This window comes from Urocampus carinirostris, chromosome 14 (genome assembly GCF_059441175.1).
Source record: "Urocampus carinirostris isolate Australia breed hairy pipefish chromosome 14, RoL_Ucar_1.0, whole genome shotgun sequence".
In the NCBI taxonomy this organism is placed as follows: Eukaryota; Metazoa; Chordata; class Actinopteri; order Syngnathiformes; family Syngnathidae; genus Urocampus; species Urocampus carinirostris.
The window spans coordinates 13,424,442-13,438,841 of NC_142362.1; the positions used below are offsets into that span (position 1 = coordinate 13,424,442).

Genomic DNA, 14,400 nt, shown 5'->3' on the forward strand with positions numbered 1-14,400 from the left:
TGTTTGTCTTGCTGTCGGTCACTCCTCTCGAGGGATAGGACCAGGGTAGATAGATAATCTTTTTGTTTTGGTCCACCTACTTGTACTTATAAGTGAATTATGTTTTTTTTTCACTAAAATTTGACTGTCAGCATCTTGCCGTGAATTTTAAGGTGTGAAAGGTGAGCCCAAAAATAAAAAATAAGTACTTATTTGTCTGAAAACGTCCATGAACTATCACCGATATTGTCCTTTTCCTCCAATTCCTAAAATGTTTCTTCACCTGATTTTGAATATCGACAGCTTGCCATCAAAACCATTTTGAGTCTTCATTCAAAATGCTACTAGTGTCCTAATTAATGAGAACAAAGAGCAACTAATACTTTTTCAGTATTTCAGGAAAAAAAAACTAGCAAATATCCATTGGACCTTCATTTTGAGAACACGGAACTTCATACTATTTCTTCTGTCCCCATCAATAGGACAAGAGAAGTCACTAGTGAGGCAAAACTGGCAACTACTTTAAAGAAATCCTGCAAGCTTTTGTAAAAGTTGATCTTAAATATGTTGCACCAGCATTGACTAAAGTCCGAGGGGTTACCGATTTTTTTCTAGCATTTCTTTAACCCTCCTGTTGTCTTGGGGTCAAAATGACCCGCCACTGTGTGAAGAAAAGGAACCTTTGTAATGGAGATTAAGCAAAGCTGTTCAGGTCCGAATCAGAGGACGAGGAATTTGACGGTTTTGTTTGATATGGATTACCGATGAAACATCGGAGTGCCAAACTGTTTTGCACCAGCTCCTTTTTTTAAATAGTGTTTTACCGATGTGTTTTACTTTGTAATTAATACCTAAATAAACAACATCGAAATTCAGTTTTGCTTACGTTGTATTTTTAAATACGCACACTTGCATGCTTGTCGTTGTTGTCTTAACACAGCCACAAGCAGAGGGCTCCCGCACCCTATCGTGTGGTGTGCCCTGTGTAGTGTTAAGTAAAGAAATAGCAACAATGATGGAGATTGCGCCCTATGGTCGTGAAAATACGGTAGCTGGATGAGTTATTTTTTATATTTTAGTAATGGATTGCACAGTTCTGTTTATCTTAAATTGTTCACTGGAGAGGAAAAAAAACTTTTGTCATTAGAATGAATAATGCATCCATTTTTTCTTTTTTTTTCTTTAACTATCAAAATACAAGAGGGATAACTTTATCACACATTTTCTGGAGAAGGACATGTTTTAAAGCAAAATGAAATTCATGATTTAAATTTAATCAGGTTAAATTGGGAGTTTTGTGACGATGGATTATTTTGACCGGGTGTTTATGCAGAAGATGAAGACAACAGGAGGGTTAAAGACCTTAGATATCCAACCGAACTCATTTGTTGCCGATGACAGCTTAACACCTCATAGATTATTTAAAAATTTGCTGGCAGTGAACGCAATTGATGACGAAAGCTGTCAGGGATCAGTTTTAAAATGCCGCTAAATGAATAGTTTCCAAAAATTCGTTACGAGTTCAAATCTCTGATTTTGTAGAAGATTGGATTCATTTGATTAATGGTGTCTCAAGCTACATATCTATGGAGGACCAATCCTGACATATGGGGAAATAAATAAATGCCAACAAATGTATTCCATATATACAGTTGAAAACATAAATCATGTAATAGCTAAATATATGACATAAATGCAATGTATTCATAACCCGTATTTTCTTGACTATAAGTTGATCCTAAAGGACCCAAATTTGCTACTAATCCAAAAGTGCGCCCTATATTCCAGTGCGCCTTACAAACCAGAAAATAGGATACATAAAAATTAAACATGCTAAATTACAATGAATTGCTATTAGTTACCATTTAAGATTTTTTTTAATTTAGTGGTGATACAAGATTTCATAATAATAATGCTTTATAAAATGCTTTAAAGAAATATATGTCGTGTTTGTACTTAGTGTTCTTACAGTAGTTTCAATGACATGTACCCTATAGTCCGGTGCGCCTTATATATGACAAAATCCCTCACAAAATACTATTTTAAACGGTGCGCCTTAAAATTTGGTGTGCCTTATCGTTTGGAAAACATGGTATTTATGAATTTTGTCATAACATTTTTTTTCCATTTGTTTATTTCGGTAATTTTCATTTATTTTGTTGTGTATTTTGTTGCGGATGTAATTTACATGTTGTCGTTTATTTAGTAGTGTATCTAGCCCTGTGCATTTTGTTGTAGATTTTGGTACAACACGTTGCTAATCAGGTCAAAATGGTGGAGCTTTTTACCTATTGGTACACAACAAAATACTCGAAAAAATACTTGACAAAATAAACAAAACGCATACCGAGATAAATAAATGACAACTTTCATAAATAATTGAAAAAGAAAATTGCATTTATGTCACATATTTATGTATTACGTGATGTAATGTGTTCATTTATTCATATGGCATGTATTTGTAGGTATGTTTTTATTTGTACCATATTTTTCGGACTATAAACCCCCAAATTAGCCAGGGTTTCAAGTGGGCCTTATAATCCATTATGCCTTTACAGAGCCAGAAATACAGCGAATAAATCCAGAATTCCGTAATTTCAATGAAAAATTTTTACATTCGTGAATCATTTATGAATTGTTTTGAAAGAGTTGTGAGACAAGATTCTTTAATATTCTTGTTCTATTAATTAAGTTTTTATCTTGTTTTAATTTCATGCGCCTCATAAGTCAACATGAAAAGGAAATATTTCACAAGGGGATTTCAGGAAGTTGCATCTTATAATCTTGTTTCACAACTAAAATGAATCAATTCAGAAAGAAAAGTCAATTTTTTTAATGCATGGTCTGTCGGGTCAGAATGCCGAGGAACATGGCAACAATTTCAATCATTTACAAGCACTTCACCCAAAAGTCAAGCACCTTTTAAACCTTAGTAAAACAACATTGAAATTAAGGCATTTTCAAGGATTTAAAGCACCCCTAAGAACCCAGTTATTTCCACAAATAGCAAGATTGGTCCTCGATACATAATCGCTAGTGTTGGGCCAAAATGGTCACTTTTCAGCTGCCCCTAAAACGCCGGATTTTTTTAAAACACTAACATTTTCAAATGGGGACCAGTGATGCTTTTCCCAGCGTAAGCTATGGTGAGAGATGTGGTGTAAATGCGCTCAATTACTCTGCGTGAAAGGTGCGGAGGCGCTGTTGGCACTTGCAGTGGTGGCACTGACGATGGAGAATCCGGCGGGTGGCGCGGTGGAGCTGTGGCTTGGCTGCAGATCATTGGGGATACCGCTGTGTGATGCCAGCTGGTGCCCAAAAACGGCGCTGAATTGCGGCAACTGCTGCTTAGGCTGCATGGAGTTGAGGGGCCCGTGCGGGGACAGGGGAGGAGCGGCCGAGGGCGCGCTTAAGCCGGGTAGGGCCGAGAGCGCGGTTAAAGGATGCAACGTGACCGAGTTGATGGCTACTGGCGGGGTAGAGAGCGAGGTGGAGATGAGGTGACTTTCCGATACCATGAGATTCCCGAAGTGGGCCGGGTCGGCGAGGGGCAAGGGAAGATTGTTCCAGGATGAGCGCGGGGGTTCCAGCAGGATTGGGGCATCTGTCTGGAAGGGGCTGGCGTGGGGAGAAGGGATTTGGTCACTGTATGGAGCCGTTATCACCACGGCGTCCGACTTGGCCAAGACGTGAGAAGGCCGGGAACGGGCAAATGTTCGTTCGGGAGGCTGAGCGAGAATCGAGTCGGTGGAGGAGGCTGCAGAGACAGTAACTGTTGTTTGGGGCAGGTCTGAGGGCTGAGAAGGCGGCGAAGGGGTGAAGTGGGCCGAAGCGGATTGCAGTATGTTGTCCTCGAGTTCCAGGGGAGGAAAGTTCTCCCGACTGTGGAGGATGTCCCCCATTCCCCCCGGCAAGACCGCCATGGCACGATGGTCCACGCCTTCTGACGGGGCGAGGTCACCGATGGACGACAGGCACACGAGAGAATCCGGGTAAGACCCCATGGCCTGCAGGGCTCGCACCAACTCCTCAGCTTCTTCCGTGGTGGGCAGCAACTCCCCGTTCTTGCCTGTGCACACAACCAAACTTGAGTTTCCTGACACTCGAGCACACCACTTACAATTAGAGAAATTGATGTTAACTTCAGCAGTTAACAATTAATTAAAACAGAAGATATTGTTATTTAGATCTCTAAGGGCAAAATGAAAACACTGTCCCTCATCAAACAAAGAAAGTCATTCAAAGAGCATCGTTTAGATGTTTTGAACTATTATGTTACTTTTATATATTTTTTCTCTCTCTCTCGCTCTCTCTCTGGTTTCCATAGTGCAGTGGTTAGCACATTCGCCAGGCAAGCGAAAGATCCCCTGTTCGAGACCGGGTGCAAACATATGTAGGCCTGGAGAGTGATGGCTGCCACCAGGCCGTACTGGCCCAAGACAGACCACAGGAAGTGATGCCTCTACGACCCCAATGGTTAAGTGAACCAACCAACCAAAACAAAATTCTCCCTGAATGTAGACACAACCCTTAAAATAAGACCATTCTAAATATGGCGGTTTTCCACGAATTGTAGCACTAATGGACCAAGATCGAGTCTGCAGAAGTCGCTCAGGAGAGTTGTTAACCTAGCCGTAGCAGTATTGCATTCTCTCCCGATGCTGTCTTAGTCCCATAGATCCGACAGCGCTTGTTTCCAGCCAATTAGAACGCGAGGCAGACAGCCCGTGGCAGTCGATTAGGGTCGACCATCCTTTTATCACCGACAATGCACATGTGATCCACACGCTCGTACAGTGTTTTGCATCAAAATGGTTTTGACGACGTGTCTGGGGTACTTGGAATGTAGCTCAAAAGTTATGAAGGTAATGAACTGAGCCCTGGTGGCTTAACGGACTAAACCATTTGGTAATTTAATGCAGGGGGGTTGCAAGTGTCTTGCATTGCAGCGTCTTGCGTGTCATTAATGCACGCAAGACGCTGTAGGTGCGTACCTGCATGAACCTTTAGTGGCGTCACCTACTTTGAATATCGGAAAACTGATCGTAAAATAAAACTAGATCAAAACGTAGATTAAAAGTACCACTGACACAGTATGAATGCCCTTGGACAATATACTGCCCCCTACAGGTGATAAGGTGCTTTTTCCAATATCATGAATCCAGACATAGTATTGCAAAAAACAACTCACCCCTGTGACAAATCGACAACTTTTTAGGGTTACCTTCAAACAAGTCAAAATCCTGAAGATCATCAGGTAGCCTCGGCAGAACATCCGAGAAATCCTCCTGGTTCAGCTCGAGGTCGTTTGGAATGTCTTCCATTTCATTGGCGATGTCGTCAGGAAGCTCGTCTGTGCTCAGTTCTGGAGTCGAGGGGCTCCTGCCAAAAAACATAAGGTCAATTTAAGAAAACTATGTGATGGTAAAGTGTCAGGTTTTAGTTTAAAGCAGACCTTATGCTGGCCTGGGAGGAGAGCGCCAGACCCATTGCCGGAATTCCCAAGTACCCCTGAGGCAAGGCGGGAGGAATGGGTTTTTGAGGCCGCCGTGGCACTCTCCTCTTCTTTTTGTGTTTTTTGGTGAGCGCCGGTGGTTTGGTCTTTTTGCGCGGCTTTCGCTGATGCTGTTGCTGCTGGTAATGGTGGTTGTGGTGATGGTGGTGTTGTACTCGCCGATTGCAATCCCCGCGAAGGAAATTATCCTGTGTCGAATGTAGAGTGGAGCTTAAATAAAATCCTCAACCACCGTGAGATGACGGTAAACGTCGGACGCACCATCTTTTTGGCGTGCTCTTCGCAAAGTGGCGTCTGGTGCGTGATATCGAATACGGGAACCGAGCACTGCTGACCGTCTGCGAACTTGGCCGTGCAACTTGCAAACAGCTGCTGGGAGCGATTCAACAGAATGTCTACGGAAAACAATTAAGGAAGAAAGAGGAGACCCGGATGGAGAGCTTGTGGAACTCTTTCAGCATGCTTAGTGCCACGGAACTGGATGTGAACTGATTTTTTCCATAAGCACTAACAGAATTCAAGGAACATTATTTACACTTAGGCATCGCTACGGCAACCAATTTACCCGCACGTGCGACAAAATTTAAACAATGTGCGGGTGTTAATATCTTCGCTGCAGGTTACTTAAAAAGAAAATGCTAAAGTGATCAACTAAATGCAAGGTAAGTTAGATTTACTCCAGCCTTGAAAATGACCAAATTACCTGAAAATGCGACCAATTTTACACTGTGTGCAGGTGTGAGGTACCTCTCTGCAGTTGTCTTTAAAAGCAAACCCCAGCGTGATCAATTAAACGAAGGGGAAGTGAGTTAAATTTACTCAACACTACGACCAATTTACCCGCACATGCGACCAGATTTACTCAGTGTATGGATGTTAGGTTGACTTCGGCAGTATGCTTAATAAGCAAATCCAAGAGGGATCAACAACACGCAAGGTAAGCGAGTCAGATGTACTCGGGCCCTGAAATTCCCTAAAGTGCGACCAAATCCACGCTGTGTGCAGATGCCAAGTACCCCCAGCAGTTTACTTTAAAAGCAAGTCCAATAGAGATCAGCTAAATGCAGATAACGTGAGTCAGTTTTATTCAGGCATTGACAGTGCGACTAAATTTACACTGTGTGCAGAGGTCACATTCCGCTTTTCAGTTTGCTTTACAAGCAAATCCCGCAGGATTCAACTTAATGCACAGTGAATCAGATATACTCAGACGTTGTCACAGCGACCAATTTACCCGCTCATGCGACCAAATTTACACTGTAGGGGTGTTAAATGGTTATCCCGTCTGGGACAAACTAAATGGGGTAACTGAGCCATGTGTACTCAGGCCTTAGAAACTGCAACCAATTTACCCGCAAATCCTTGACAATTTTCTTTAAAAGCTAATTCCGAAATGTAAAATAAGTGGGCGAGCTTTACTCAGACCATGACACTGCAACCAATTTCTGATTATTTTAAACAAATATACTTTGTGTGAGGGTGTTACGTTCCCCTCTGTAGTTGCTTCAAAAGCACTGTCTCCCCTGCACTGCAACCAAATCCTGTGCTGTGTGACCAATTAAGTCGCACCAGATTTACTAAAGGATACGCTGAAAACAGTGTTTGGTGAACGGGAGTGCTCTGTTGTCGCAGGGTTGGCCTTTCGTACTGCCTGTACACATCCCTGTGTCAGAATTATTCAGTCTTGCGGGCGCCCCATCACTGTGAAATCAGAACCAGCTTTAATTGGGTGAAAAATGTTGCGTTGGAAATGTTCATTTCGAAAATACCTTGAGGGGTTTTGAAAGGAACCACGTAACTCTTGGATGAGCTGCCCTGTGCAATCCGGGTTTCTACTGGCAGCGTGCAGTAAGGCTTTTCGGAAGGTGTAGCGATATCTCTTCTGGCGGATACTTGCCCTTTCCTGCCTGCACATGTGCTTGTACTTCTGCTGCAGGTACGAGCATAGCCTTAGTAGTCGCATTCTCCGCGAGGGGCTTGTGTCGTCCTCTGACCTGTTTTGGGACACGACAATTAAGTTTCCAGTGTGGAAGTAGACATTAGAAGGATTTACAGGAGAAATGCAGGCTACACCATCCCTTGTTTATGATATGAGCTTGGGCTGCACGATTAACCGAAATCTAATTTATATCTATGTGACGTAGTGCAATAGCGTAATCGCAAAACACTGCGTTTTTCTCAAATATTTGTGTTTCCGGTTTGTTAACTGAGTGATGGAATGTTTGGCCAACAAGAATCTTTACTTTTCGGGGGTTTATCAGCGCATGCCAAATCAAAATCAAAAGCAGGTCCGGGAACATAAGTGTGACTCTTTTATTTTAATCATCACAGAGCCCTTGCTGAAGACACAGTTACCCTGCGCTTTGTGTAGCTGGCCAGCCTCTCTCTAGATGGCGTTTTTACACTGAAAGGAGAAACCCTCTAATTTAGTCATGTTTTATCATGCCAATAAGGATTATATATTCAACTGCAATTGTGTTTTTATTTGTAGATAGTTGTTATCTTGTTAGTTGTATATGCTCAGTCGGTAATAACATTGTCTTGAGGAAAGTTTGCATGTCACTGCGTTTATGTTCTCCCTAAAAACAAATCAAGCACAGAAATGCAGATTTCATTTAAAATAGAAAATTGCATTGAAATTGCAATTAGGTTTTTTCCCCCCCAAAATAGGGCATCCCTTATATGTGCCGTCTCCACCCTCTTTACAGCCACCCACTACTCAATTGTTCTAGCTCAATTCACATCATGCAATTTGTAAATCAACTTTTTCCTTTTTATTTGTTGTTTAATTATATACAGGTATTACTTACTTTATAACATTTTGTTACTTATATTTAAAATCTATATATAATTTCTATGTTTTACCTGGGGTATGAAACACAATGGTCAAATATAAAGTTTCTTTTCCAACGCAATAAGACATTTTCACCTTGCGATTCCCACACCAGACAGGATTAATGTCCTATCCCAGTGGTTTATTGTTGGTGTTGGGTGTTGACGTTTTGTTACAGACCCGTGTTCGAGTCCTGGTCTCCAAGTGCTCAGACCGGGAACAAATCTCTCTGCTTCGACTTCTTCGTCGCCATCATCATTATCGGCGCTGTCCTCTGACCAGTCCAGACCTATAAGAAAATATTGTTAGAAAGAGCTCCCACCACACCGATGTTGCCGTTCGGATAAGGTAGTACACTAATACAAGTTACAATATCTAGTAAGGTAAAAAAAATATTTGACTATACACTCAAAATACTTTAAAAATAAATTAAAAATGTACCAATCTCTTACTCAATATGATTTTTTTCTAGAATAAGATGAACAAAATAACCAATTTTTCTGATTTAAAAGCACCGCATTAGTTACATGGTTGTTTGGCAAATACAACCCAATCTTTAGGGTTAATTCACAGCAAATTAGCCAATTTTGTATGTGTTATTTGCACAATACAACGGTCTTTAACAAATACATTTATAAAAATGTTTTAGACAAAACACATGATTATATTTTTGTGTTGTTATAATAAAACTAATTTGGAGATCTTGAAAATAACAAAATATGTTTTTAAACAAAAATACCTGTTTGGGCATGGTTTGTATAAAAGGACACAATTCTGGGTGGTTTGTTTTGAAAAATAAATCTTTTGGGTCATTTCAAAACATAACAACTCAATTTTTATCAATGCAACATGCACCATAGTACCGTGGTGGATCAATTCATTTACAAAAAAGTATGCTCAGTTGGCATTTCTTATGGAGAATATCCTCTTTTAAGCTTAGCAATTGTAAAGTATTGAACAATCATTTGTAGTTTTAGGTGTTATGCAAAGAATGCCTAAGAAAAACCAAATTCAGGCAGTTTTCTCAGTACTTTTGAAGGCAATTATCCAATTTCTCCAGAAACATTAAAATAAAAAAATCCTGTGTGAATCATGTATTTTGCAAAGCTACATATATATCTGTGATTTACATGTAATATGTATCTTATATTTTCAGTTGCAGGAAGTTCTTTGCATTGCAATTTGCCACTGGGTAATGACCAGTTTTTTGCATGGCCCATAATATATGTTTAAAATTGCTACGTAATCCTTTCACTAATACACATTTCATACTGCCCTGTTTAGGTGTTGCATGCACCTGTCCTCTTAAGCGCAACCCGTAAGGGCCGATGATGATTTTTAGGACAATACCGTGCAAACTAATGCCAGCTGCAGTTAATCACGATGAAGGAAAAAATGCAATTGTAAAGAGAAGCCACCAGACAGCGGTGGTGTCGTTGTCATTTTTAAGCTAACTTAGTAATGAAACATCGCAACAATCTCAAGCATTTACAAACACTTTATCCAAAATTCAAACACTCTCAAACAAACTCAACATTAACAGCATTTAAGGATTTTAAGCACTCGTACAAACCCTGAAATAAGGACGTAAAAAAAGGAGAGTGGCGCACCTAAATGAGGAAAGAGGTCTCCATATTCTTGCTGTCTCTTTGTACAGAGTTGCACCAGATGCTGCAACCTGGCCAGGCAGCGGGCTGACGGCGAGTAGGAGGCGGGTCGCATGACCACTGTGTGATTGGAAATCGAAGGCGTTTTCTTGCCAAGCGACAACCCTGGATGCTGCGCAGGACTGGCTGATGCATTAACAGGCACCCCGGGAGGCAACAAGTTGACCGTCTGAGGTGGTGCTGTAGAGCATAATAGACCATGCTGAGGGGGCGGCTGGAGAAGACCTGACTGCTGCCGTGGGGGGTGCGCGTTGAGTGGCGACGAGGGGTGCACGTGGGGGGCAGGGGGTGGGTTAAAGTGCTCGGAAGGTATCTGGAAACGCTCCGCGTCCTGGCAGATTTTCTGGTTAAGCGCCAGTCGATTCTGCAATTTCTTCTTGATGGCGTTGCTTTTCCGAGGAGGGCCCATCTCGTCCCCGTCTGTATCCTCCTCGTAGAAGGTGAAAGGATCCAGAAGTTCCCCATCGGGGAGGGCGAGCAGGCGTGTGCAGGGTGGTGAAGGCGGCAGTGCATTTATCCCGTTGGAAGCTAAAGGTAAAGGGGGCACCGTGATGTTGAGGGCCACTGACTCCAGGTGAGCCCGTGAACGCATTTCCTCCAATGCATCGTGTTTCTTCTTGCGTTCCTTTTTGGGGATAAAGCCGAGGACTTGCAGGTGGCTGTTGCAATACCTGGAATGAGAGTTACAATTACATTTAGTACATACTTAACAACATCAACAAAATCTGTTGTTTAAAGCAAGCATTTGTGTATGTGTATGTTAGACATAGTTCAAAGCGCTACAGTCTACACACCTGCGATCTTCTGACTTGGGGATGGGATTCGTACACCGCTGACTGTTATACTTGGCCACATATTCGCACTGCTTGAATGGAGCGGTTTTGTCCTCCAGAACGTGCCGAATGCAGAAAGCGTAGCCATTTAGTCTGCGTTGCTTGCAGAGCTTGGGGCTGTACGAGCACAAGGGCTTATTGTCCACCTCTGAGAAATGTATGTGTTTTCCTTCATACATCACGTGACTCTTGTCCTTGACAACATCAGCTGATGGGAAGAAAAGCAAGATTTACATAATTAACACTTTGAAATGAAAATTGGATTGTTAAGAGGTTACATTTGCAGGAATCCCTGTGATCAGCCAAGATTCAAAGTGCATACATAAAGGCTTTTGTTACTTGATCAACTTACTGTCAAAGATCATATAAATACACTCTTTGATTTTACAAAACAGATCAGACCAAAATACTACTGTAATTAAAATAAGTTATTTTGATTCAACGAAGGCTGGGAGTGAATCTTGCACATTTAAACTAGATGCAAAGACGAAATAAAGCAACACCTATATCATGGATTCTTTATGAAAAAGGTAGACGTTCATATGACAGTCCTTTGAAAATTCAATCCACTTATGAATGGAAATAAGTTAGCACTTCCCTGTGTGGAAATATAAATAGACAGAGAAAGTTAATAAGACGTTTATGTGGGGTTAAAGTGATTTGAGATGCATGTTACTTCACCTAATATACCTTGTTAACAGTTGTGAACGACTTTGAGGATTTCTCGTTTGTTTTGCCTACGGCTGTGCGCCTTCAACAACTATAGCGTGCATATTACGCACAATTTAAGGGTTAAAATAAGGCTGTAGGTCAGGTTATTGATACACTCATACCAAAAGCTACAAAACAGATAAAGAAAACGAAAACTACGTCAATAACTAACCTAAGAGTTGTGTCTGCTAGCGCTAGCTTGTTATGTTAGCATGTAGTCCGACGAACAGTTTTAAAACGCACAATAGCCTCAATAGTCTACGCAAATGCTAGCTGTATTTAGGGTAAAAAACAAATTAACCTTTTTGGTTCGTTGTTATGTTTATCTTGTATTCTTATTATTTTAAAAAGGCAATACATCCGTTAGCTTGTTAGCTAAGGAAGCTAAAAACACGAATTTGTAGGCGGTTGCTAACCAGGAAACGGAAACCTCGGAATGGTGACAAACCGAAGGGTCTGCCTTAATAGACTACTTTTGATTGAAAACACGGATTAAACATATTCATGCCAAATATTGAAACAATATGATTTTTGTTTAGCTATAGCTATACCTTGTATTTTACAACACGTTCTAACAAAAGCGCTCCAAGCAGAGCTAAGGCCTGTCGGCACCCCTGGAAAGACTGACATTTAATATGTAAATAACGGTAGTCAGTATTATTAGAATGGACGTAAGGAAACAATATAAATATATAGATTTATTTTATTTACCAAATTATTTTAAATGGTTCGTTGCTCAAATATTATGAGAAATAAAAGCGAGAACGTGGCCTGTTAGCTTCGACAAGCACCGGCGTCGAGTGGCCATCGCTACCCATGCTAAAGGCCACGCTAATCGGCGTAGCAATAAATCGAGGTCGGTGTCTCGCTTACCTTAAATTGCGAGGGGCCGCTCTACGGTATTCGCTCCAGATAAGACGGCCGAAAAGTCCAATACGTTCCGCTAGCCTATTCGTGCATCGACGTCCCGCGATAGATTAACGATAGTGATCCTCAGCGAACCCGGGGCGACATGATTTTCGCATGCAATGTCCAAATAAACGCTCGATCACATTTCGAGCAGCAGGCAGGCTGCTAAGGATTTTGTCAGCTCCACGGCAGACTCCCTCACAGCACCACTACAGGCACTGCGGGGACATGACAACAAGGCGCTCGACAACAACAACCTCTCCAACCATATTGGAAATTTAACTTTGTTAAGAGCGCCCACAGTGTCCAAGTGCATCAAAAAGTGTGACAATGTCGTAGCCATGTTCTCTTAATGCACTTGTGTGGCGACAGGTCCGATCGGGGCTGTTTTGAGTGACAAATCCACGCAGACTAGACTATTTCATCTCGGCGTGAGTGTCTTGTGCGTAACGCGCCCCGCTACACTGCCACTCTCACCCTCCATTCACTGATGATGGACCACGTGTCAGGTACCAAAACACAAACTCATCTCCCATCCTATGCACCCCAGCATCACTTGATACAATTCTGTTTGTTTGAGACATAAATAATAATAATGATAATAATTAGGTTATATAAATTACTTGGATCAATTCTTAAACATTAAGTTAATGCATGGTTAGAGTAAAGTTTCTGGACAAAATACAAGTATGGAATTTAATCACTATTTTTACTTAAATGTTTTAGTGTTTGCAACTTTTATATTGCCCTTTTCCCCCTGATTCACTTACAATTTAGGCCAGTCGACATGCACTACTTTGAAAATATTCCCCATCCTAATATCATTTTTGAATCCCTTTTAAAGCTTTTGACCTGCTGATCTCTGCTGATGCGGCATGTTCCCCAAAACAAGGACTAAAAGGCTCAGAAACAGTTTCTTCACCCATCACCCCAAACAAGTGCACAAAACCGAGAGAATATAAATCTTGCCTCTGTATAGAAAAAAAGAGGGTTTCACTTACTTATTGCTTTATTCGTTAGACATTCGACTTTTGCCCCTTAAAAACACCCCCCCAAAAATCAGCTTTTTCTGAATAATTTCTTATTCTATTTCTTTTAATATGTTTTAAGTCAAGACTATTATATTCTACGGCTGCTTTATTTTTCTTTAAAACATGTTTATCCTGGAGTGCCACATCTGATCTCGTTGTGAACAATGTATAAACTCAATCAATCAAGACAATTTATTTGATTCTATTTACAAATAATGGGCAGACAGGTGAATTTTTTTCATACTTGTCAACAATTTGATTTATTTTACCCTATTTTTTGCTTTTTTAAGATTCAGTAAATAATATTGAATTCATTTAAGAATACATCTCAAGTAAAACAAAATCATATACATATGACCAAAGAACATATCTAAAATCTCCACAACATTTTAAATCTTTTACAACAATCGAAAACTTTAACAGCTATTAATTTCAAAAGATTGACCTGATGAGTTAAGATGCTCATCCTCAGCATAATTCAGTTTCCTGGTGGGTTTTACGAGCAAACATTATTATATTATACACTAACAGGCCTTTCTTTCATTATGAACTCTTAAAGTTTGACAGCAGCTGACTTAGTGTTGCTCTTTGGCAATCCTGAAATAGTTGCCTCCTCAAAATCACACAGAATTTCCATAACCTCTTTCAGTCGGGTGTGTGATTCACCAGACATAAATGTTCAAGTTAAATGTGGGGTGGAGCACTAGCTAGAGGTGGCAGTCTTGAGCATTGGAAGTGTCAAACTCACAAGACAAGACAATGTCCACTTCTATTTTAAGTGTAAGGTAAAATAAATATATTTAGTGAATATATTCAGCATAACATACCTAGCAACACTGCAGAAATAGCATATTGAATATAATAATAGTATTTACTCAAAGCCTTCCCTTCCAAGATCACTTGTAAAGCAGATTAAACACAC

The 14,400-nt window shown here is 40.8% G+C and overlaps 1 protein-coding gene across 1 annotated transcript; it reads right to left on the bottom strand.

Annotated features, from left to right (window-relative positions):
* Positions 1 to 2,788: 2,788 nt before the first annotated feature.
* Positions 2,789 to 12,910, bottom strand: ino80da (INO80 complex subunit Da). Its single transcript, XM_088353425.1, has 10 exons — positions 12,412 to 12,910; positions 10,789 to 11,035; positions 9,938 to 10,665; positions 8,508 to 8,616; positions 7,264 to 7,488; positions 7,083 to 7,195; positions 5,756 to 5,889; positions 5,435 to 5,682; positions 5,204 to 5,361; positions 2,789 to 4,048 (listed from the first exon to the last, which is right to left on the bottom strand). Exons 2-10 carry the CDS (start codon positions 11,004 to 11,006, stop codon positions 3,150 to 3,152), a joined length of 2,832 nt encoding a protein of 943 aa, XP_088209551.1. The 5' UTR covers positions 11,007 to 11,035; positions 12,412 to 12,910; the 3' UTR covers positions 2,789 to 3,149.
* Between the last annotated feature and the right edge of the window lie 1,490 nt (positions 12,911 to 14,400).